This window comes from Salmo salar, chromosome 08, assembly GCF_965601325.2.
Source record: "Salmo salar chromosome 08, fSalSal1, whole genome shotgun sequence".
Taxonomy (NCBI): Eukaryota; Metazoa; Chordata; class Actinopteri; order Salmoniformes; family Salmonidae; genus Salmo; species Salmo salar.
This window is the reverse complement of record NC_138298.1, coordinates 16,383,532-16,408,058: the sequence shown is the minus strand read 5'-3', so window position 1 is coordinate 16,408,058 and position 24,527 is coordinate 16,383,532. Positions and strand designations below refer to the sequence as shown.

At 41.9% G+C, this 24,527-nt stretch overlaps 1 protein-coding gene and 1 non-coding gene across 2 annotated transcripts; both read left to right on the top strand.

Annotated features, from left to right (window-relative positions):
* LOC106610129 (uncharacterized) lies at positions 1-10,335 on the top strand. Its single transcript, XR_001329850.3, has 3 exons — positions 1-1,166; positions 8,067-8,256; positions 9,560-10,335. It is a non-coding gene; the product is annotated as an uncharacterized LOC106610129 (transcript).
* A 4,618-nt stretch (positions 10,336-14,953) lies between these two features.
* Positions 14,954-21,613, top strand: LOC145850145 (uncharacterized). The gene is made up of 3 exons (XM_045723137.2): positions 14,954-15,236; positions 18,450-18,580; positions 18,773-21,613. Exons 1-3 carry the CDS (start codon positions 14,954-14,956, stop codon positions 19,967-19,969), a joined length of 1,611 nt encoding a protein of 536 aa, XP_045579093.1. The 3' UTR covers positions 19,970-21,613.
* The last annotated feature ends 2,914 nt before the right edge of the window (positions 21,614-24,527 follow it).

Below are 24,527 nucleotides of genomic sequence, written 5' to 3'. Positions count from 1 at the left end.
GGTGCGACTGCATCTAGGGTATTACGCAAGGTTAAATTAAGTTCCTCAGTTAGGTGGTTAACTGATTGTTATACTCTGACATCCTTGGGTAGGTGGAGGGAGTCTGGAAGGGCATCTAGGATACTTTGGGTTATCCGAGAATTTATAGCACGACTTTTGATGATCCTTGGTTGGGGTCTGAGCAGATTATTTGTTGCGATTGCAAACGTAATACAATAGTGGTCCGATAGTCCAGGATTATGAGGAAAAACATTAATATCCACAATATTTATTCCACGGCACAAAACTAGGTCCAGAGTATGACTGTGGCAGTGGGTAGGTCCAGAGACATGTTGGACAAAACCCACTGAGTCGATGATGGCTCCGAAAGCCTTTTGGAGTGGGTCTGTGGACTTTTCCATGTGAATATTAAAGTCACCAAAAATGTGAATATTATCTGCCATGACTACAAGGTTAGATAGGAATTCAGGGAACACTGTATACGGCCCAGGAGGCCTGTAAACAGTAGCTTTATAAACGTGATTGAGTAGGCTGCATAGATTTCATGACTAGAAGCTCAATTTTTGTCAATTGAAATTTGGTATTGTAAATGTTAGCAACACCACCTTTCCGGGATGCGCATTAACACAGTAAATTAATCAGGTTTAAGCAATGTTTCAGTCAGGCCAATCACATCAAGATTATGATCAGTGATTAGTTCATTGACTATAATTGCCTTGGAAGTGAGGGATCTAAAATTAAGTAGCCCTATTTTGAGATGTGAGATCACATCTTTCAATAATGGGAGGAATGGAGGAGGTTTTTATTCCAGTGAGATTACTAAAGCGAACACCGCCATGTTTAGTTTTGCCCAGCCTCGATCGAGGCACAGACACGGGCTCAATGGGGATAGCTGATCTGACTACACAGACTGTGCTAGTGGCAGACTCCACTGAACTGGCTAACAGCCTGCACCCTATCTCATCAATCTTTCAGCGGCATAAGCAAAGCAGGGAGCATATACATGCCCACATCAGATGTAAGCTTCTGGGAAAAAGCCGCATCGATTATGTAATGGACGTAGGTTTGGTATTCAAACTGCGCAACACAACGAGAAAGTAAGAAGAAACAGGGACGTTATCAAGCGGTTTATCGACATCACTGCAGTTTAGAGAACATGAAGAGAGGTAAAGTTCTGCTAATAAGAGCAACTACTGCTTCACATATGGAACTTTCGACTGTCTTTTCTGAGATGTCGTAATCAATTCAGAATATGTTGATAGCTTCCATCGCATAATCCATTAAAAGTGAGATTAAAGAGAGGTTGACGCGGCGCATTTGTTTTATGCTCGCTCAAGTAGGCTTTCCACTTTCCTTCTGTATTTAATTAGCAAAGGTGATAACACAATCACTCCAGACAGACAAGTAAAAACTCATTACATAAATGTTGCAGCAGCCTAGGCTACACCTAAACAGAGATCGGACATGCTGTATGGGATGATAGTGATGACATGCCTAATAACACATTAATTCGCCTACAGTTGCATAGGCCCTGTGAGTTCTATTGTCAATCAGTGGTTGTGTCTGGGTAGAGGAAATCCCCCTCTTAATCTAGTCTAAATATACACTACTGTTCAGAAGTTCGGGGAGACTTAGAAATGTCCTTGTTTTTGAAAGAAGGCCAGTGTTTGAATGTTAAATGACGAGACAGAGGCATTGATGCGAGTAACCAGTCTTGTTCAGTATATTGCAATACATCCGGGTATTTCAAGCACACCGGTAAAAACACTGGAGTTGCAGTAATTAACATTTACCAACAGATGGCATCACTGTGCCATCTTACACCCATAACATCTTTCCTTTTATAAAATTGGACAGGAGCTGTCAATTCACTAACAAAACAAACCTAGTAATAATTTCCCTTTTTATTTTTATTTTTTCAGGTAACAACTTAACACATTTTGATACTCTCTTCACTTTTATCTCTGTCTGTCAACAATCCCTAATGGGAAACCTACAGATTAAGTCTTTTTGGTGGCTGGGACAGACGCCCACAGCGTGAAAAGACAGGGGGCTTGTCTGCGAGGACTGCGGGTTCCCGCACAGGCGTGTCACCTGACTGTCTAAGGGGAGTATTGATGGGCGAGGGAGCGGCCGACCTGTGATCCCCTGGCTCTTCGCCCAGTGCCTCAGGCCCCATGTGACTTGCTGGGGTTCTGTCTTTTGTCATGCGACCCCTTTGACCATCAGGGTTCTGAGTAGGTGCTGGCTCAGCAATCCGAAGGTCAACCCTGTTACGACGGTACCGTGATCCATTCACCTCGACCAAGTAGAAGCGTGGTGCCACTTTCTGTACACAGGATCCGAGTCTCCAGAGGCCAGTCCGGTCCCCTGGTAGTGGCTTCATCCGCACCGTTTCACCCACCCTGAGCTCAGGTAAGTCTTTTGCTGATTTGTCATAGATGAACTTGGAGAGCTGTCTTCTGTGACGTAGCTTCACCAGCACGTCTGTCACCACACATGGCTCCAGGAGATTGCTGGCTACTGGAAGAGCTGCTTTTAAGCGCCGTGCCATGAGGCGCTGGGCCGGGCTGCTATCCATGCCTTCTGTCGGGGTATTGCGCCACTGCAGGATTGCTTTCCAGGCATCTTTGCCCTCTCGCAGAGCTTTTTTGCAGAGGTTCTTTGCGATTTTGACTGCGGACTCCGCCTTCCCATTAGGTTTTGGGTGTCGTGGTGATGAAGTGACGTGCTCGAATTCCCATTCTGCAGCAAATTTTCAGAACTCAACTCCGGAGAATTGGGGTCCATTGTCTGAAATTACCCTATCTGGCTGGCCATAGCGGGCAAACTGAGCCTTACAGCGTTTGATTGTTGTCTCTGCTGAGAGGACGGGGAGGAGGTCAATCTCCCAGAAGTCTGAGTAATGATCGACTACCAGCAGAAAGTCTTTGCCACTGTGCTGGAAGAGATCTAGACTTACTATCTGCCAGGGGCGCATCGGTAGCTCGTGGGACATCATCGTCTCTCTCCGTTGCTCAGTGGCATATTCATTGCAGATTGTGCATTTACTGACAGTCTTTGATTTCACTCTGCATTCCTGGCCAATACAGTGTGTCACGTGCTTGTCTGTAACAGGCCTCACCTCCTATGTGACTTGAGTGCACGCGCGCCAACATCTCAGGGCGCAGAGAGCGGGGAATAACGACTCTCTGACCCTTGAATATTACTCCGTTTTGAACACTGAGCTCCTCTTTGACTGGCCAATAATCTCTGACGGCTAAAGCAGTTTCTTCCTTGCAGTCGGGCCATCCCATCAGAATCACAGACCTCAATGCCTGGAGTTGCTCGTCCCTGTCTGTGTGCTGTCTGATTTGTATAAGGCGCTGGTCCGTAACATTGAGGTAGTCAGCCTGGTTGATGTGTTCAACATCCACTTGCTCTGTTTGTAAGCTGCACACTGCGTGTCGTTCATGCATGGAGCGTGTGTGAGTGCCTGATGCAGTAGCCCTGCTGAGCGTGTCACTCACATACATCTCTGGCCCTGGCTTATACACCACCTTGAGGTTGTAGTTTTGTAGGGCCAGTAGCATGCTCTGCAGTCGTTTCGGGGCATTCAGGAGAGGCTTGCTGAATATAGCAATAAGGGGCTTGTGATCTGCCTCTGCGGTAATTGTCGCACCCGTACAGGTAGTGGTGGAAGCGTTGGCATGCAAACACAATGCTGAGGCACTCCTTCTCTATCTGGGCATAGTTCTGCTCTGTTGGAGTGAGTGCCCTAGAGGCGAATGCCACAGGCTGGCCCTACTGCATGAGGCAACAGCCAAGTCCATACTGGCTTGAGTCACTCTGAATCGTGACAGGTTTTGACACATCGTAGTATTGCAGTATAGGTGTCTGGGTGACCAGTTGTTTTATTTCTCTCACCGCTGCGTCATGTTTTGGGAGCCAATGCCAGATGGTGTCCTTGTCCATGAGCCTCCTTAGTGGCTCACACACTTCAGAGAGCCGCGGTAGGAACTTGGCCAGGTAGGTGACGAATCCGACGAAGCGCTACACTGCCTTCACGTCAGATGGGTGGGGCATTTTCAAGACAGCCTTCACTTTTTCTGGATCCGCCTTCAATCCGGTGGAGGACAAGATGTGCCCATGAAAGCGGACCTCTGGCACTTTAAACTGAAGCTTTTTTATGCTTAGCCTTAGCTTGACCTGTCTGCATCTGACCATCAGGGCCAGCAGCTTGGCGCCATGGTCACATTCTGCCTCCTCATCACTGTCTCCACAGCCCACTACGAGGATGTCATCTGCTATGGGTTCCACGCCACTGAGTCCCATCAACAGCTCGTGCTGTTTCCGCTGATACACCTCTGGAGCCACGGAGACACCAAACGGGAGCTTCAACCACCTCTTCCTGCCCCAGGGTGTCCAAAAGGTGGTCATGTAGCTGCTGGGCTCGTCGAGCTTGCACTGCAGGAAGGCATCTCTGGCGTCCACGAGCGTGAAGACTCTGGCCTTTGGGAGCTTGTAAAGAACATCCTCCAACGTGGGCATAATGTAATGTGAGCGTCTCAGAGCCCGGTTGAGGTGTTTAGGATCAATGCATATCCGTAGCTTGTCTGGTTTCTTGACGATGACCATATTACTTATCCAGTCTGTAGGCTCGGTGACGGATATGATGTGGCCATCTGCTTCATATTTGTCAAGCTGAGCCTTTGTAGCTGCTTTCATGGCCACTGGTACATTGCGGGGTGCACACTGGACAGGCTGGATTGCTGCGTCCAACTCAAAGTGGACTTCGCCGGGAACTGACTCGACCGGTGCGTTGAAGACATCATGGTACTTGCTTAGGAGTGTCTCCTTGCTCAGGGGCCCAGCCTGGACATTGTCTATAATGTTAAGATCAGCTGGGATGGTGAAGTTAATAAGTCCAAGGCGCTCGCATGTAGAACCTGACAGTAATGGCTGTTGACTAGCCTCAACTATTTCAAACTCAAGGGTGTGTTTCTGGCCACGTAAAACACACTGTCACAAACAGGCCTAAAGAGGTCATGAACTGTCCTGAATACAGTTTCAGCTTGGTGCTACTCTGTGTGAGTTTGTCTCTGGGCGCGAGCCTCCTTTTATCTTTAAGGCTCATAACGTTACATGTGGCCCCTGAATCTAGCTGGCATTGCTGTGGTTTATTATTAAGTAGCAAAGTGACAAACCACTTTTGTCCTTTTGCTCTCACTGCCCCTATGCACTCGCTAGCATATACATCCTCTGTGCTGTTGTTCCCTTCATCTGTGTTTGTTTCAATGGAGTGCACTTTACCCTCCTTTCTCTTGCTTTTCATGCAGACCCTTGCGAAGTGATTAGCTGTACCACAGGATTTGCATATTTTTCCATAGGCTGGGCAGTATTCTTTTCCTCGTCCATGAGAAATGCCACTATCGGCATGTATTGGGGTTGTCTACTGCAGAGTTGGCTGTAGTATTAGCATTAGCTGTGGCAAAGGGGAATTTCTTTACTGGCTGCCTGAATGTAGCATTGACATTGTCCATATGTTGTCTTTCTAGTTCCATGGACCTTATCCGTATATCAGTAAGCTCTGCTGCACGGCATGTCTCCACTGCCAAGACCAGCGTCAGGTCACGTTCTCTCAGCAAACGTCTGCGGGTGCCCTCATCAGTTATGCCAAGCACCAGCTTATCTCTGATCAGTTCATCCCTTAAAGCACCATAGTCACATGTAGCTGCCTTTTCCCTTAGCCTAGTGACAAAGCTGTCAATGGACTCCCCGTCCTCCTGTTTGCAACAACCGAAAACATAACGCTCGTAGATAACGTTCTTTGCTGGCTTGAAGTAATGTTCAAGAGCATCAAGAATAGCTGTAGCGTTACCTTGCTGAGCTGCTGTTAGGTTCAAGTTGTGTTTGTATACGTGTCGGCATTCTGTTCCCATTATAGTCCTCAAAGTGGCAGCCACTACCTCATCGTCCTTTTCCTGAAGTCCCGTTGCTAGTGCATAGTCCTCCCATTCACCTCTAAACGTATCCCAGTTTGTGCTCCAGTCTCCGCTAAGCTTCATAACGGCGGGAGGAGTAATGTTCGCTGCCATGTCTAACCGGTGCTAACAACACTGAAGCTAACTAGCAAACTCACTCTAGCTAAGGACAATTCCGGCGTCCGGCGAGGTTTTACTCAAATAAGCATTTTTGGGGGGGTAAACCAGAACAGGTGGCTCTAATTTGCGGAAAGCATGGTTAGTTATCCGACTCTGACACCATGTTTGAATGTTAAATGACGAGACAGAGGCATTGATGCGAGTAACCAGTCTTGTTCAGTATATTGCAATACATCCGGGTATTTCAAGCACACCGGTAAAAACACTGGAGTTGCAGTAATTAACATTTACCAACAGATGGCATCACTGTGCCATCTTACACCCATAACAGCCAGCATCCCAGGGTCGCCTTTTCACTGTTGACGTTGAGACTGGTGTTTTGCGGGTACTATATAATGAATCTGGCAGTTGAAATTAGACACTCTAATGTACTTGTCCTCTTAGTCAGTTGTGCACCGGGGCCTCCCACTCTTTCTATTCTGGTTAGAGCCAGTTTGCGCTGTTCTGTGAAGGGAGTAGTACCCATCGCTGTATGAGATCTTCAGTTTCTTGGCAATTTCTCGCATGGAATAGCCTTCATTTCTCAGAACAAGAATAGACTGATGAGTTTCAGGAGAAAGTTCTTTGTTTCTAGCCATTTTGAGCCTATAATCGAACCCACAAATGCTGATGCTCCAGATGCTCAGCTAGTTTTGTTGCATTTTTTAATCATTACAACAGTTTTCAGCTGTGCTAACATAATAGCCTTTTAAAATGATAAACTTGGATTAGCTAACACAACGTGCCATTGGAACACAGGAGTGACGTTTGCTGATAATGGGCCTCTCTACGCCTATGTAGGTATTCCATAAAAAAATCTGCCGTTTCCAGCTACAATAGTCATTAACAATGTCAACACTGTATTTCTTATCAATTTGAGGATATTTTAATGGACCAAAAAATATACTTTTCTTTCAAAAACAAGGACATTTCTAAGTGACCCTAAACTTTTGAACGGTAGTGTAATTTATATGAACAAATATAAGGTTGCTGCAGTTTGTCACGTCAAATGCATTTGAATCTTCACGCACAGTAACCTTTGTATGACTTAATGCAAATATTTTATCGATAGGAATGGGGGAAAATATGCTTGTGTATTGATAAGCACATCAAAGCACGCCATAATAATAAAATAAAGACAATACTTGTAAAAGCCTATTTCACACCCTAGCCTATTGAATTGGCAAGATAACTTTGCTTTAATTTTGATTTTGGCACTAAATGAAAATTAGGCACATACTTCCCTGGGGCCAGGAGTTTTTAAAGGTATGTGACCTGATTAGGAAAAACTGGTCCCATCATAGCCCATAAAACCTTTTTACCACTTATTAATCACCGTCATACCTTATAGGATCCAGAGTTTTCCTGGTTAGGTTACCAGATAAGGAAAAACTCTAGGCCTCAGGGGGAAAAAATTGCCACACCCCTCTGGGACCTATGGTGCCACCAGTCTGCTTGAAGTTGTAAGGTATGTAGATGATCAGGGCTTTATTCAGGAACGTTTCTTGGGCTACTTTGATGTGTCAAGTGGGCGAGATGCACAGTCTGTTTGACTTTGTGAATTCTGAGATGTCTGAGTTTAACTTCATGGAGAAACTCGTTGCCCAAACCTATGAATGTGCAGCTGTACTGGAATGTATCTGCTATTTGTATTTACATCTAAGTCCCCTCCTGTTACCTGATTTAAGAAGTGATGACCACTACCATTGTCAACTCTCCTGACATGTACTGAAGCCACATCTCATGTGCCAGCTCATCCACTGGCACATTGAATGTTTCCTCTACAATCCCTATCAATTTTCTCATTACTGTATGTAGAGTCAATCACACAGGAACACAATCCTGTTATTACACAATGATTTTACTCCTTGCTTGGACTAACTCATTCTTAGTTATTTTGTTTAACTGTGTAGTGTGTTGTGTTATTGTTTTTTGTCTTCCTAGTCAAATCCTGTCCTGCCCTCAGTGGAAGAGTTGAGCTATTCTCCAACACCATCCATCCATGATGAGGCTGTCCTGCACTGAAGCCTGTGAACACCTCAACCCCTGTCCTGCACTGAAGTCAAGCCTCTGAACACCTCAACTCATGCATTATACCCTCATTCAATCACTCTTGTGATCCCTTCCCAACAATGTAAGTAGCCCTCTCGTTCCCATTCCCCATAATATTGTACTATACATTTCTTAATGACATGCTTTAGGTTTGTTAGATTCTTGTGAGTCAATTGTTCTATTTTGCTATTTGTCTCAATATATTTCTTGATGTGTAGCCTAACGTGCGCAATGATGTGCCAAATCGGCGATTTTTAATACATTTTTATTGGGTAAGCATTTGAAAAGCCGCGTCAATATTTGCAGCCGTAGGTGGTCTAATTTCTCTAGGAGCTGATCCGTCATCAGTATTGAGAAATAATCCTAATTTGAATGGAGAAATGGAGAAAACTGATCCGAGCGCAGCGCTTCCTTTCTTCCCGCCCTATCAGTATCGACACATGCTCCAACGATGCATTTAGCGACCATTCTCTCTGCGGGGTGTTTTGGGAAACGGATGTTACATTATTCGGAAAGATGCATCGTTAAAACACTCGTAAACGTAAATTCCATCACTGTCGGCAAACTAACTACATTTATCTTAAATGAAGTGTCTGAGCTGCGAGTTGAGGACCAATGAAATCAGACACCCTCCCTTTCACAAACATTTCGTCATCATCCACCTCATTTCAGGAAGACAACTAATTTAAATATTTGAATAATCAAATGTGTTAAAAAATATAGTAATGTTAAAATACCTATCACGTCAAATGCATTTGAAACTTCACGCACAGTAACCTTTGTATGACTTAATGAAATTATTTTATGATAGGAGTGGGGGAAAATATGCTTGTGTATAAGCACATCAACTATCAAAGCACACCATAATAATAAAATAAATACCATACTTCTAAAAGCCTATTTCACACCCTAGCCTATTGAATTGGCAAGATAACTTTGCTTTAATTTTGATTTCGGCACTAAATGAAAATTAGGCACATACTTCCCCATGGATTGATGTTTCAGCATTGTCTAAATAAAGAGTTTGGTGTTCGAGTAGCCATGAGCAACATGCACGTGCAGTTACAAACCTGCTAGAGTTAGCGGCAGGCAGATGAGCAATATCCAATGTCATAGTACGGATGAATGAGCTTGAATTGGATGCTAAGTGATGCTGGCTAGCTTTAGAAAACCGTGAGTAGATCTAGCTTGCTTCGTAGTATACCCCTCTCGTCCTGCATCTTTGGGTGACCTATTGAAAACATTCCAAGAATGATACAGAAAATTATGATGTGTGATGTATGCCTTTTGTTTTGATGACAAAACAAAGTAGCCTACACACTTGTGGAAGTTTGTCACTTTCAGGGTCCAACTCCAGCTCCAACTGACAGGCTTTCGGGGTCCAGTTTCAGATCCAACTGACAGGCTTTCGGGGTCCAGCTTCAGATCCAACTGACAGGCTTTCGGGGTCCAGCTTTAGATCCAACTGACAGGCTTTCGGGGTCCAGCTTCAGATCCAACTGACAGGCTTTCGGGGTCCAGCTCCAACTGACATACCATGTGCAATTTTTTGTTGTTGACGATTCTATCAGCCAATCAGGGCCTGTATCCACAAATCATCTCAGAAAAGGTCCTAGGAATCCTGTTAAACCTTGTTTTAAGAAGAAGAAAAAAACTCCCAGCTCAGAGTATGTTTTAGGATGATGTTAAGACACTGCTCAGACAAACTGAGCCAGGAGTAAAATCAACTCATAAAAGTTTCTCAGCTGGTAATCATGACAGTTTGAGGTACCGCAAAGGAAAGCTAGTGACGCTCATAGACATTGTTGCAAATTTTGGGGAATAACCAATCGCGATGAGGCATCGCCAGCTGTGAACTCTATAGCATGCTTCAGACAACTACGGGGAACGTGACTGTACATCAAATGTTGAGATGGTAAAACTTTGCCAACTCACTTTGCCAACTCTTAATTCTTGCCTAATATGATGACATATCTGTGATAATGCCTTAAATCTTCTTTACTTGACAGGAAGTAGTGAAGCTGTGTGTAATGTAATGTTCTAAAATCCATTTCATCAAAGTAAGGGTATCAGATTTACAGAAAATGTAAAGTGTTAGCATAGTGAGAAGTTTTTCTACGAGATCATGTATTGTTTTGTGCAATAAAAGTACTGTACTTTATGTTATGTGAGTGTATGACCATTTTGTTGAAATTGGCATGTTTTATCATCAGACCCAGCTCTGCCAGCTGATTTTAAGAACCCACCACTTATTGTATATAGGAGAGGTCGCAATTTACGTGACAGATTGGTCCATGCCAACTGCCAGCCACAAAATAAAATGAGCCATGTTCTTTTACGCCCTCTTCCGAATGGTAGCTATAAATGCAGAGGTTGCACACAGTGCAACAAAATGATGAAGTTTGAATATTTCTGCCAACCACATACAAGAAAACGGTCCAAATAAATGATATTACGCGCTCCACCACCCATGTTATCTATAATTAAATGTCCATATGGGCTGTGTTATGTAGGTAAAACCTCTCGTACCCTCAAAGGGAATTAGTGAACGTAAAAGTTCAATCAGGAGAAACGACAGGGATTATGCAGTCGCAGTACATTTTAATGACCTGAAACATGACATTTCTACCTTTAGATTTTGTGGCAGACATTATTCCCTAAAGGTCTTAATGATGAAATGCCCATGTATGTGGTGCTGTGAACTTGATAGATCAATGTCCTCATTGTGGTTTTACAGTCTTGTTTAATATGTTTTATGTACACACTTTATTATATTTATGTACGCACATTGTTATATTTGGTAACACTTGCTTATTTTCCCTCGACTCCAAACCCATTCGATGCATTTAACGGATGTGGGTGGAGCAGTGTCTACATAAGGGTGCAGGTTGTGAACACTCAAATCTCTGACGAAGGCCTTGAGGCCAATACGTAAAGCTTAATAAAGAACAGTGATACTAGCAAGAGCAGTGTGCGGGTTTCTTTTTTTTCTCTCTTGAAATGAAATACAAAATGTAATCTGTGCTGACTGACTTGTTTTTGTACCATTGAGTCGAGATCTAATTTATAACAAACTCAGATGGCTCCATATTATTAGGTACTTGAATCAGTGTTAGAGACGGGCTTGGCTGTGGTTAACATTTTATTATAGTATGTCATGTTTGTGTGTACAGCAAATAGTTTATATAAACCTTTATGCTTTTCTGTGCAATCTTTGTTGTAAGTCTGTAGTCCATGGTGGACTGAACAACCTCAGCTTTGGTCATCAGCGAGACAGAGGCTCCAGTCAGGGATTCAGTCTGCAGCCCAGACCCTTCTCTTCAGGCTCAGTGCAGGGATGAAGCAGGGCCTGGGGCTGATAGAGATATATCCTCCTGTTCCTATGATACAAACACCACCGTATCCATGATGAACAGAGCAGGTCACCCTGGGATTCAGCCTTCACAGAGAGTGGTGGAACGACCCCCTGGTGGGAGTCTAACAGGAAGTCTGTCTTCTCCTTCAGGATCTCGTGCTGACTGGGTTCATAGAAGACCTGGACATAGCCTTCCTCAGCTACCTCATGGTTACCCCACCAATACAGACAGGGTCAGGATGGGCATTCACCACAAGAGATACCTAGTCTATAACACAGCACACAATGCCAACAACACCCAAACAATGGCTAGAGGTCAAGGAGGGAGCTCAAGGACTAACCACATTGGTGGTAACTCCTGCTTCTACTTCCTGGGGTGTCATTGGGTCACAACGTGGAAGGCCGAGTATTAGGATGGATGCTGACAAGCCAAGCGCATCGCTGAGTTGAACTATGTGAAGAAGCACCAGATCGTTCACCTCAAGGAGAGGCCCTTCAAGTGCAAACTATATGACAAGCGCTTCTCTTTTCTGAGTAACCTTATCAGACATAGGAGTGTCCACAATAGGGAGAAATCTTAGAAGTGTGGTTTTAGATGTACACAGGGGATATCTGGGAACCATTCCTTAGCTGACATATTATAGTTATGTGAAGTGTCTTGGGGTAAGAGGGTAATTAACCACATACCTCTCATTAACCCTTTTTTAACTTGTCATTTGAAACAGGCTTGAGTAAATACCTGTTTTTAGAGAGACAGTAAACCTGGGCTAGAACAAGGCCAGTTGAATATTTACCTTATTGAGGTGATGTAGATGGAATAAAATAATTCTGTTGTTTTCTACTCTAGCTTACACACTGTTCTTTTGTAAAGAAGTCTGTTCTCAGCTTGAAAGATATTGATCATCAGGGTTTGGTAGGTTACTTTCTAAGTGTGATCCGTTAGTTATTTGTTCAAATTTGTATTCAGTAATGTAACTTTTGGATTATGTGGTGGATATTATAAAATAAGCATTTGCTGGATTCCAAGTCAAACTAAGATTCTTTATTTTTCTGAGCTCAGGAGAATAACAGAGTTACACATCGCAGTCAGTCTGAATTCTGAAGCATTGGGTGATAAGCACATATCTTTATAGTTTCCTGTTCTTGGGCAGGACTTTCAGTTCTCCTTTTATTTATACAAGGACACAGAAGCAAACTGGTTTGTAACACAGAATTATAATCAGAACAGGAGATTATAAATACGACAGTTTTACAAGGTTAGTCACATACTCAGTTATGTGGACACATACAATTAATATTTCCCATTACAATTACCCAAACTCAGTAACGTAATATGATTAATTTGGTACTTTTGGATTACTTTCCCCTTAAAGGGCATTAGAAGAAGGCAAAATGGATCCATCAAACGCATTTGGTGTCATCATAGTGGTCTCTGACCTGTGGTCAGACTCACTCAGATGGAACAAACTTAAACTTGCACCTTATTTCAATGCTGAATTGAATGTCAATGAGAAAACTGAATAAATTCAACCACACATTTGTTTCACTACAAAAACTGTCTGGTGAAGTCCATCAAAAATATTGCATGTAACAGTTACATGACCTACAGCATGGTCAAGCAAGGTAATGTTTCTGACATTTTTGAACTGATAAACAACTATTGATATAGAACCACAGAGAGTTACCGCAAGTCTCAAAGAAAACAGGAGCAGCCTCCATTATTCCAGCATCATTTCAACATCATCTAATCACCTATGGTTAGTCTAATACAGTGACAACTAAACAATACAAAACAATTTAGTCCACTCAATGTAAGCTAAATATGATGTGGCGGTCCATGGTACTGATGTGTGTGTGGGTGTATGTACAGTACCATTCAAAGGTTTGGACAGACCTACTCATTTAAGGGTTTTTCTTGACCGCAGAGTGAAGGAAAAGCAGCATATGTGGGAACTCCTTCAAGACTGTTGGTAAAGCATTCCAGGTGAAGCTGGTTGAGAGTGTGCAAAGCTGTCATCAAGGCAAAAGGTGGCTACTTTGAAGAATCTGAAATATAAAATATATTTAGATTTTTTTTCACACTTTTTTTGGTTACTACATGATATGTGTTATTTCAGAGTTTTGATGTCTTCACTATTATTCTAAAATGTTATTCTACAATGTAGAAAATAGTACAAATAAAGAAAAACCTTGGAATGAGTAGGTGTGTTCAAATTTGTGAATGGTACTGTATATACAATCCCGATGTGTGTGTGTGCAAGTAGAAAAAACATGTTCACTCACCCTACTTGTAGCGAAATGCCAATGCCATCCTCCTCTTTCATGTTGCCTAAACTGTCTATGACTCTGTCATACAGTACACACTTTTAGATTTTGTTGTCCTAGGCTACCTGACAAATACTTGCTCGCTAACTTCCTTTCATGGGCAAGAATACGTCAGGCCAGCTAGTTAATATTAGCATACTACATCTAGCTAGCTACATGTTGAACTTCCATCCTCACAGGCCAGGGGCACAATGTATGAATTTATGGTTGGGTCAGAATTGTTGTTATAATCATTGGCCAATACGGAGAATTAAGTAAAACCACAAGTCCAAATTCTTATCTCCATCGATGGCTAATTTAGGAAAGGGGCGATTTTAGGTAACGCAACGAGATGCAACAGTTCAAGTTTTTTACTGTCAATAATTAAGTTTGGCTTGTGATGTGATTGGTCTGAAGCCAAATCCAAACTGGCTTGGCACTTTTTTGTTTGTTGGTGTGCCAGAACCATTCGCAACTGAGCTCACTGTTTAGCTCAACACTGATTGGCTGTTATTTAAAAAAAAAAATATCAAGGGAGGCCAAATGCTCGTAGGCTTTCCATGCTACTGGCGGCAACAATGTCATACACTTTCTGACCAGATAGATACAGCTAAACATACTGAAACCAAGCGGTTTCAATCGCTCGGATGCTTTCTCCGGTGAGATACATTCAGCCTATTACGAATTGAAACGCAGAGACGAAATATGTCTTATTTTCTTGGTCAATTGTTTTGGGAAGCCTGGCTTCCCTTGCCATCCATGAATACACGCCACTAAGTGAGCGTGTTAGCGAGTACATGTACTTAGTTACTCCCCAACACTGCTGAACATAGGAGATTTAATGTGTAATTTAATAAACAGTACCGTATTTCAAAAGAACAGCGCGCAAACCTTTCATTTAACCACACCCTTTGAGCTATGACGCCAACCAATAAGATATTTTCTTTTCAGTGTAAACGGAAGAACAATTTTCACGTTAGGGTTTTGATTTATCTAGTCGTTTATTAACACTCTATATCTCAAAATGAGTAATTTAACTGCACAGCATCACATACTTACATCAGGTAGTATTTAATTCGCGTTGTAGACAGTACTTGGTTGATATATTTTTTAGCTAACAATGGCTAACTGTGTGTTTTTTCACACTCAAATAGCCTCCATCATGGAGGTACTAGCGAATGCAGCCGTGGCAGAGATATGTAAACTCGTAGACGACGACTATGCAGTGTTTCGTTTGGAAATAACTCAAAGCCAAAAAGAAAACGGGGCAATGCGGAGGAAACTACACCTACTGGAACTGAAGGTGGCACGGGAGCGCGCAGAGAGGACAACGCGAAAGCGCGTCCTCGACAGTCGTCCCAGTAGTGTCAAGATCCTCGACCGATACAGAGGAATGGCAAGAGGTACATTTTGCAGAATGCCGAGTTTATTTTTACAGAGACAGTGCACATGAATCAACGTTTCAGTAAAAGTGCCGGTTTTAGTTAGCCGGCTATTACAATACAGATAAGAAATTAGCAGTGAGCACATGCAAAGCAACATAGGACAAGCAACATGTAGCACAAAAAACAACAAAACACAATACATAAAAGCAACAAACAGTGTTTACACACCTCACAAGCTACTGACAACAGATAATATGGAAAGCACAGCTAGGGATTATGTTCACAAATCTGATAGTCCTTTAGCCATTTCACTATGTTTTTGTGATGGTGCAGTTATGTGTTTCTGATGGCAGTGTGTTCCAGACATGTGAAGGTCTCATAGAGAAAGCAGTTTGACTAAAGGTGCTTTTCCTTAAGGGAACTAACAATACTGTCACTTCTAGCTGCTGCCATGGGTTTGGGTTTTCTGTTTGACAAAAGTACTAAGTGGAGGGGGAGCCAGGCCGGTTAGGATCTTGAATACAAGACATGCGTCAGGGTGTGTTGCACAAGCTTTTCTCAGATCTGAGGATGTAACAGTGATGATGTCTATCAAGCACTTTGAGCCTGTTTGTAGACAGACTGAATGGGTTTTAATGTTGGACAGCAAGCTTGGGCCAAACTAGTCGAGCAGTATGTTAAGTGGGGGAGTAGCATAACATTGAAGTACAGTTTTGCTGCCTCTGTAGTGAAACAATTTCTTATGTATCAGAAATTAGCTAGGTTCCACTGCCACTGTGCATGGTTTTAGATGTGTTGCCCAGAATCAATGGTGGAAAAATTACTCAATTGTCATACTTGAGTAAAAGTAAAGATACCTTGATAGAAAAGTATTCAAATTAAAGTGTAAGTCACTCAGTAAAATACTGCTTGAGCAAAAGTCTAAAAGTATCTGGTTTTTAAAATGCAAAATGCATCATACCGGCTGTGTTTCTGTATTTTGAAAGTTAGATATCTTGAAATCTTGATTACTGACAGTCCCAAAATGTTTTGCATATATCAACAATGGACTAATGAAACAAATACCAAAATATAGTTTTGGTTGGAGTTTTCCATGAAGTACAGTAATGGAAAAAGGTACTCAATATTCATACTTAAATACTATACCTGAAATTCCTTATATTAAGCAAACCAGAGAGCATGATTTGTATTTTTTTACGGACAGATAGGGCACACTACAACACTCAGACATAATTTACAAACTCAGTATTTGGGTTTAGTGAGTCCGCCAGATCAGAAGCAGTAGGAATGACATTGCGTTACATTGATAGGTGTGTGAATTGTACCATAATTCTGTCTGCCTGAGTATTTTTACTTAAGTACTTTACACCACTGCCCAGAATTGGTTCTTGGTCAGTTTTTGGATAGTATGCCATACTTCCACTAATTACTTAGCTATCTTAAAAAACATTTTTATTTTACCTTTATTTTACCAGGCATGTCAGTTAAGAACAAATTATTCTTGCATACACAATATCATATTCTCACCAGATTCTTGATTACCGTAAATTCCGGACTATAAGCCGCAACTTTTTTCCCACGCTTTGAGCCTCGCGGCTTAAACAATGACGCGGCTAATATATGGATTTTTCCCGCTTTCAATATTTTTTTCTCCAAAAAAACATTCTGTGACGTGCTCAGTTTTTTGGCGGCATGAAGCTTTCATTAGACCAATGAAATTGCCGAACGGGTTAAGGTCAAACAACTTTTTTGTTTACTGTTTAGATTAAATCGAGCGCTCTCAAACTTCCCATCATTCTGATTACGGTAGTCATTTTGTCACCCTCATCATGGCAAAGACACGGAGAAATGCATATGATGCAGCTTTCAAGTTGAAGGTGATTGATCTGGCTGTTGGAAAAGGAAATAGAGCTGCTGCACGGGAGCTTGGTCTTAATGAGTCGATGATAAGACGTTGGAAACAGCAGCGTGAGGAATTGACTCAGTGCAAAAAGACAACTAAAGCTTACTGCTAATTATTATTTTTTGTTACAAGCCGTGTTTCGTTAAAGCCTATTTATTTTTGTTACAAGCCGTGTTTCGTTAAAGCCTGTGTAAAGTTAATTTGTTTCAATGTACCGGTAGGCACCTGCGGCTTATAGACATGTGCGACTTATTTATGTTCAAAATACCGGTAACTTAATTTCTTATTGTCATACTCAATTAAAATAATGTGATGCATGGAATATAATCAATCAATCAATCAACAGCATATCAAGAATTTATAAGAAGTATTACCTTACATCCAGAGCCGGATTACCGAACAGGCTCTATTTTCATGTAATCTGACCAAAGCGCCGGTTCGAATCCAAGTGCCAGTGCCATTTAGCAAACTCCAGCCGTTTACATATGTTGGAGGACATGAAAATAGAGCTCTTTGGCCATGCACACCAGTGGTGGGTTTGGCGTTGAAATGAGGATGCATGAGCAGAAAATAACCCCATACCTACTGTAATATATGGTGGTGGATCTTTGATGTTATGGGGCTGTTTTGATTCCATTTGTCCTGGGGCCCTTGTTAAGGTCAATGGCATCATGAACTTTACCCAGAACCAGGACATTTTAGCCAAAAACCTGGTTGCCTCAAACTTGGCCGCAAGTGAATCTTCCAGCAAGACTATAACCCAAAGAACACATCAAAATCCACAAAGAAACTATTAATTGGCCATAAAAAATCAACATTTTGCAATGGCCATCACAGTCTCCGGACTTGAAACCCATTGAAAACCTATGGTTTGAATTGAAGTTGGCAGTCCATAAGGGCAGACAAAGGATATCAAGGAGCTGGAAGGATTCTGTATGGAGGAATGGTCTATGATCCCTCCCAATGTGTTCTCCAATTCATAAAACATTTTAGAAAAAGGCTATGCGCCGTTATCCTCGCAAGGTAGGGTATTGAAAGGAATTCAAAACGGGTGTACATTTTTTTATGATTTGTTAAACAAAACCTCTCTCTGAGCAATTGTAAGAAAATAATATAATTTCCCCCTTTTTTTAAAATTGCTCAGTATTTATCAAGGGTGTTAATAATTTCAGACCCCACTGTAGGTGTCCCGGGGCCCCAGATGTGGTAGTCCAGCCCTGCTTACATCCTTGCCAATTGTAGACAGTGTCAATAGTGTACAATATATCGTTGAGCATTGACAGTGGTACTTAACTTAACCACCCCTTTCCCCCCAATCACTCTCTTAGGTGGAGGACATCTCACTGGAGGCCACAGGAGCTTTGTGAAGCCAGCAGAACACATCTCGTTGAGAGATGACCAACCAATCACTGTTGATGAGGGGAGTGGAACCTCAACCCAGCATGTTATTGTGATAGAGGTTAGTGTCATAGTGTAACATACAAAATTACACTACATCAAATGTGGCCTGTTTATTTCAGAAAGGCTCCCCTCAGCTATTCACTTGCTTACATGTACATTCTTATTTATCTGCCAAAGGGGAGCTTGTGACGACAACATTGTTAACCAATTCAACTCATGTACTGATAATAACCTCCTCTCTTCTTGTCAGTCTGCAGATGCAGAGGCTGCAGGTTATGGAGGATCGTCTCTGGTCAAGCAGGAGAGGACTGAAGGAGAGGACCCACAACACAGTAGAGACATCCAGACTGGAGAAGAGGCTGGCGTAGTGCCCCCTGTAGCCACAAAGATAATCGCCGCCTCACCCCAGCCCAGGACCCGATGCAGCATCACGGAATTCAGTGGAACGCCAAACGCCGTCCTCAAGTCAGAGACAGACACAGAGACTTTAACTGTAACACACAGGCTTTTACACAAAGGATCTGACCACAGATCAGACACAGAAAGACTGCAGCTGGGACCACTGGGCTGTCATCCTGCTCCCGGCTCAGAGTATTTACTTTACGGTAATCCAAAACCGAGGACTGTTCATTCCCATCGGGACTCAGGTGACGTGTTAGAGACTGGCAATGATCCGTCTTGTTCTTACACTACAGAGATGGACCCTGGCAACATGCCCTTGGGTTTAGAGACACAGACTGATCTGTCTAGAGGGGACTGGAACCAGTACAGTAGTAGTGTGTACTCTGAAGGGTGCCTAGATAAGAAAGGGGAGGTTATAGTCTTAGATGAGGTGACTGTGAAAGTGGAGGGCGACGCTCCTCTGACATGGAATGTAGACGAGACTCACTTAGGAGAAGGACACTCACAAGGCAGAGATGTATTAGATTACAGGGAAAGTTTAGAGACAAATCCATATGTTTCGACCCACTCCCCTTTACACACGCTCGGGGGTCGCGACCCAGTGACCATGCCGATGGGGCATTCCGATCAGGTATTGAACTCAAACGACAGGGCTAGAGCTGAGACTCAGGGAGGGGGAGCCACATCAGGCAATAGTATAGATAAACCGTTCCTCTGCATGCTCTGTAACAAAGGCTTCAGCTGCCTCCAGAAGGTGGAGATCCACCAGAGGGTCCACACAGGGGTGAAACCCTTCAGCTGTACCCAGTGTCACATGTGCTTTGCCCAGGCTGGTGACCTGAAGAGGCATCACAGGGTCCACACAGGGGAGAAACCATTCAGCTGCCACCTGTGCCAGGCCAGTTTCTCACACTCGTCCAACCTGAAGAGGCACCTGAAAGTCCACACTGGAGAGAGGCCATTTGCCTGTACGCACTGCGGGAAGAGGTTCTCAGAGAGGAGATACCTCAGGATACACCAGCAGAAAAAACATTCCACTCTATAACATAGAAAGTAACCATTCCACTCGATAGCTTCTGATGTTTAGATCAAACCCTGCATTAAAGACAAGATACATTTTCATTGTTGTCAGCGGAAAAGATCCACAGATGCATGTGGAATAACGAGAGTAACAGATTTCAGATTGTTTAATATTCCTGGGTAGAATATTGCATCCAGACATTGTGTGATATATAATGTGTTTGTACTGTGTAGGCTATTTGATGTTCACAAATGCCTGTTTCATTACTTCCATTCAACTACTTAATTATATTCTCAAGACTTTTAATGAGAAAATTAATGCAGTTTATCAAATTCATGCAGATGTTTTGCTGAGACGTGTATGTGTGGTTTTCATATGGTGTATTTGAAATGTGTTTTATTTAGTTAACACAAAATGGGACTTTTCATTCTGACTTTTATTGAATCTCTTTTTAGTATACATCACATTTGATCTTACCCTTTTCTGCATACACCAGACAGCGCTTTATAACCAATACAGGGACAGAAAGTAGCCTATGAATGGGAGGCTAGGAGCCATTTACAGTGCCTTCAGAAAGTAATCACACCCCTTTACTTTTTCCACATTTGGTTTTGTTACTGCCTGAATTTAAAATATATTTTTTGTCACTGGCCTACACACAATACCCCATAATGTCAAAGAGGATTTATATTTTTGTGGAAATGTAATAAATTAACAAAAAATGAAATGTCTTGAGTCAATAATATTCAACCCCTTTGTAATGGCAAGCCTAAATAATATCAGTAGTAAAAATGTGCTTACGAAGTCACATAATGAGTTGCATGGACTCACTCTGTGTGCAATAGTAGTCTTTAACATTATTTTTTAATGACAACCTCATCTCTGTATCACATACATACAGATAATAAGGTCCCTCAGTCGAGCAGTGAATTTCCAACACAGATTCAACCACAAAAACCAGGGAGGTTTTCCAATGCCTCGCAAAGAAAGGGGCATATTGGTAGATAAAAAAAAAAAAAGATAAATAAAAAAGCAGACATTGAATATCCCTTTGAGCATGGTGATGTTACTAATTACACTTTGGGTGGTGTATCAATACACCCAGTCACTAAAAAGATACAGGCGTCCTTCCTAACTCAGTTGCCGGAGAGGAAAGAAACCACTCAGGGATTTCACCATGAGGCCAATGGTGACTTTAAAACAGTTACAGAGTTTAATGGCTGTGATAGGAGAAAACTGAGGATGGATGAAAAGCATTGTAGTTACTCCACAGTACTAACCTAGTTAGAGTGAAAAGAAGGAAACCTGTACAGAATGCAAATATTCCAAAACATGCATCCTGTTTGCAACAAGGCACTAAAGTAATACTGCAAAAAATGTGTTATGTTTGAGGCAAATCCAATATAACACATTACTGAGTACCACTTTCCATATTTTCAAGCATAGTGGTGGCTGCATCATGTTATGGGTATGCTTGTAATTGTTAAGGACTGGGGAGTTGTTCAGTATAAAAAAAATTATGGAATGGAGCTAAGCACAGACAAAATCCTAGAGGAAACCCTGGTTCAGTCTACTTTTCACCAGACACTGGGAGATTTATTCACCTTTCAGCAAGACAATAACTGTCACGTCCTGACCATAGAAAGCTTTTATTTTCTATGGTAGAGTAGGTCAGGGCGTGACGGGGTTTTGTCTAGTTTATTTATTTCTATGTTGGTTCTAGTTTATTTTTTCTATGTTTTTTTGGGGGGGATGATCTCCAATTAGAGGCAGCTGGTCATCGTTGTCTCTAATTGGGGATCATATTTAAGTTGTTGTTTTTCCCACTAGGTTTTGTGGGAGATTATTTCGAGTAAGTGTATGTTGCACCTCTTCGTCACGGTTTGTTGTTTTGTTTATTCATATGTCTTGCATAGTTTCACAGTTTAAATAAAATGGTTGTCTAGCAATCATCAACTACCAATTTGAGTGAGCTTGAAGATTATGGAAATGAATATTGGGCAAATGTTTCACAATCCAGGTGTGGAAATCTCAAAGAATCAGCTGTAATCGCTGCCAAAAGGTGCTTCTACAAAGTGTTGACTCAGGGGTGTGAATACTTATGTAAATTAGATATTTCTGTATATCATTTTCAATAAATTAGAGAGCATTTCTAAGAACATGTTTTTACTTTGTCATTATGGGGTATTTTGTGTAGATTGGTGAGAAACATTATTTTTGATCCATTTTGAAATCAGGCTGTAACTCAACAGCATGTGGAAGAAGTCATGGGGTATAAATACTTTTGAAGGCACTGTACATAGGACCCGCAACACATCAACCTTCTGAGTTTGCTGACTTTTCATGACACTTACTGTGTATTGAGTGAGTGACAGGGAGAATAAGCAAGAGAGAAGGGGGAGAAACTTTACATGACTCACCAAGGGAGTTATCTGTTGAATCAGGACACAAGGGCTTTCCACCTGAAAAAAAGGCTAGTTAAAAGGATTTTATCTTATTTACAAACGTATATTATTAGAAGCAGTACTATATCAATTGGATCGACTTACACTAAGATCAGGCAATCATGGGCAGATGAAATACACGGTTGGAACCACAATTTGAGTAATTTCGACATCCCAGCGCTGGGTCAATATTGGCCAAACACAGCATTGGGTTAATTAAACCCAGCGGGTTTGAGTTGTGCATCTAACCCAGCGCCTTGGGTTGAGTGCTTGACCCAACTGCTAGGTAATTTAGACTATTTTGCTGGGTTAAACAACCCAGTGTGTTGGATTGAACATAAGCACAGCACATTAGGTTGGGGGGATTGACCCAGCAGCTGGGTAATTTTTTATGTAATCCTAATTTTCAGTGTCATCCTAATTAAAATGTTGCTTGCATATTTTTGCCATCTCTACCATTTGCACCCCCTCCCTTTCCTACACACACAATCAAGGTACAATGTTGAATTTCAAATAATTAATTTGCATTGCCTGCATTTCAGAACATACATCCCAGAATGTCAGAGAATGATCAATGTACACGAATATATTCATTTTTAAATAGCACATTGAAACAAAGCCCCATTGTCTAAATATGTGTTATTTCACAAGATAAGATTTCATAAGATAGGATTGATTATTAAAATGTATATATATTATTTCATGAACCAAACAGTCCAAACATCAGACTAAAGACGAAGCTCAACTGGATGTGCCCCCTCAGATTGCAATCTGAGAAAAACAAAGCGTGACACTGTCTGTCTTAAGTGGTGTTAACACAGATCCATCTGTAAGACAGTGCCAGAGCTGATCAATAGATTTCACATGCACTGACACTCTTCAGCTATCTTAGGTGACAGCACACACACACACACACACACACACACACACACACACACACACACACACACACACACACACACACACACACACACACACACAATGTGGTTTTGCCATACAATAATGGTCTACCTTTGGGTCAAGTTAAAACATTCCTATACAAGTGTAAAATATTACAAATGAAGATCACTACTAAAGGACATGGACTAATGACTCATTACTTAAGTAATAACTGTATTTCATTCATAAGGCACTTTTCACAATCCCCAAAATGTAACATTTGTATTTCAAATAAATTGTTGTGACAGAATGAAAGCATACCAGAACACACTTCAGGCAAACGAGCCACCTACCATACTGTAGGCAAAAAGTAGGCACAGATGCATAAAAAAATGAACTAAAAGTCAACTTAACAGAGCTATAAACAGTGCCTTAAGAGCATATAAGCATTAGAATGAGACACACATGGCTCCCCCATCCATTGATCTATTAATTCACTGGAACACATGCTTCCTCCTGTCACTTCTCACACGGCATTCAAGAGCAGATACTTATCCACTATTGTTCAGCGGGAAAAAAAATACATGCTCGCAACAGTCTTACTCTGTTCCTGGCAGTTGATACACCGTGGTCTGTAGGAATTCTCATGCTGGAGCACACAGTCTGGGAAAGATGATATCAAAAACATAATAGGACTTGAAGCACACATCCAGTGCCCCAAGCAGTGTACCTTGCGCCAATGCTGTCCACCAATGACTGTAAACACCTGTGAGCAGTCCCCAAGAGCCGACACAAATACCACATCCCCATACTGTATTTATTTATCTTGCTCCTTTGCACCCCAGTATCTCTACTTGCACAGTCATCTTCTGCACATCTACCATTCCAGTGTTTAATTGCTATATTGTAATTACTCCACCACCATGGCCTATTTATTGCCTTAACTTACCTCATTTGCACTCACTGTATATAGACTTTTTGTTTTCTTTTGTTCTACTGTATTATTGACTGTATGTTTTGTTTATTCCATGTGTAACTCTGTGTTGTTGTATGTGTCGAATTCCTACACTTTATCTTGCCCAGGTCGCAGTTGCAAATGAGAATTTGTTCTCAACTTGCCTACCTGGTTAAATAAAGGTGAAATATATATATATATATATTTTTTTTTTCTTCTCAATTTCCCATTATTTTTGTGTCAAAATGTGCAATTCACACTCCGACCTGTGAAAGGCAACAATAACCAACACAGCGTCCAGTCT

Coding starts and splice junctions, on each gene's coding strand:
- LOC145850145 (XM_045723137.2), top strand. CDS start 14,954: ATGGCTAACTGTGTGTTTTTTCACACTCAAATAGCCTCCATCATGGAG. Junction 15,237..18,449: donor ATACAGAGGAATGGCAAGAG/GTACATTTTGCA, acceptor TCACTCTCTTAG/GTGGAGGACATCTCACTGGA. Junction 18,581..18,772: donor AGCATGTTATTGTGATAGAG/GTTAGTGTCATA, acceptor TCTTCTTGTCAG/TCTGCAGATGCAGAGGCTGC.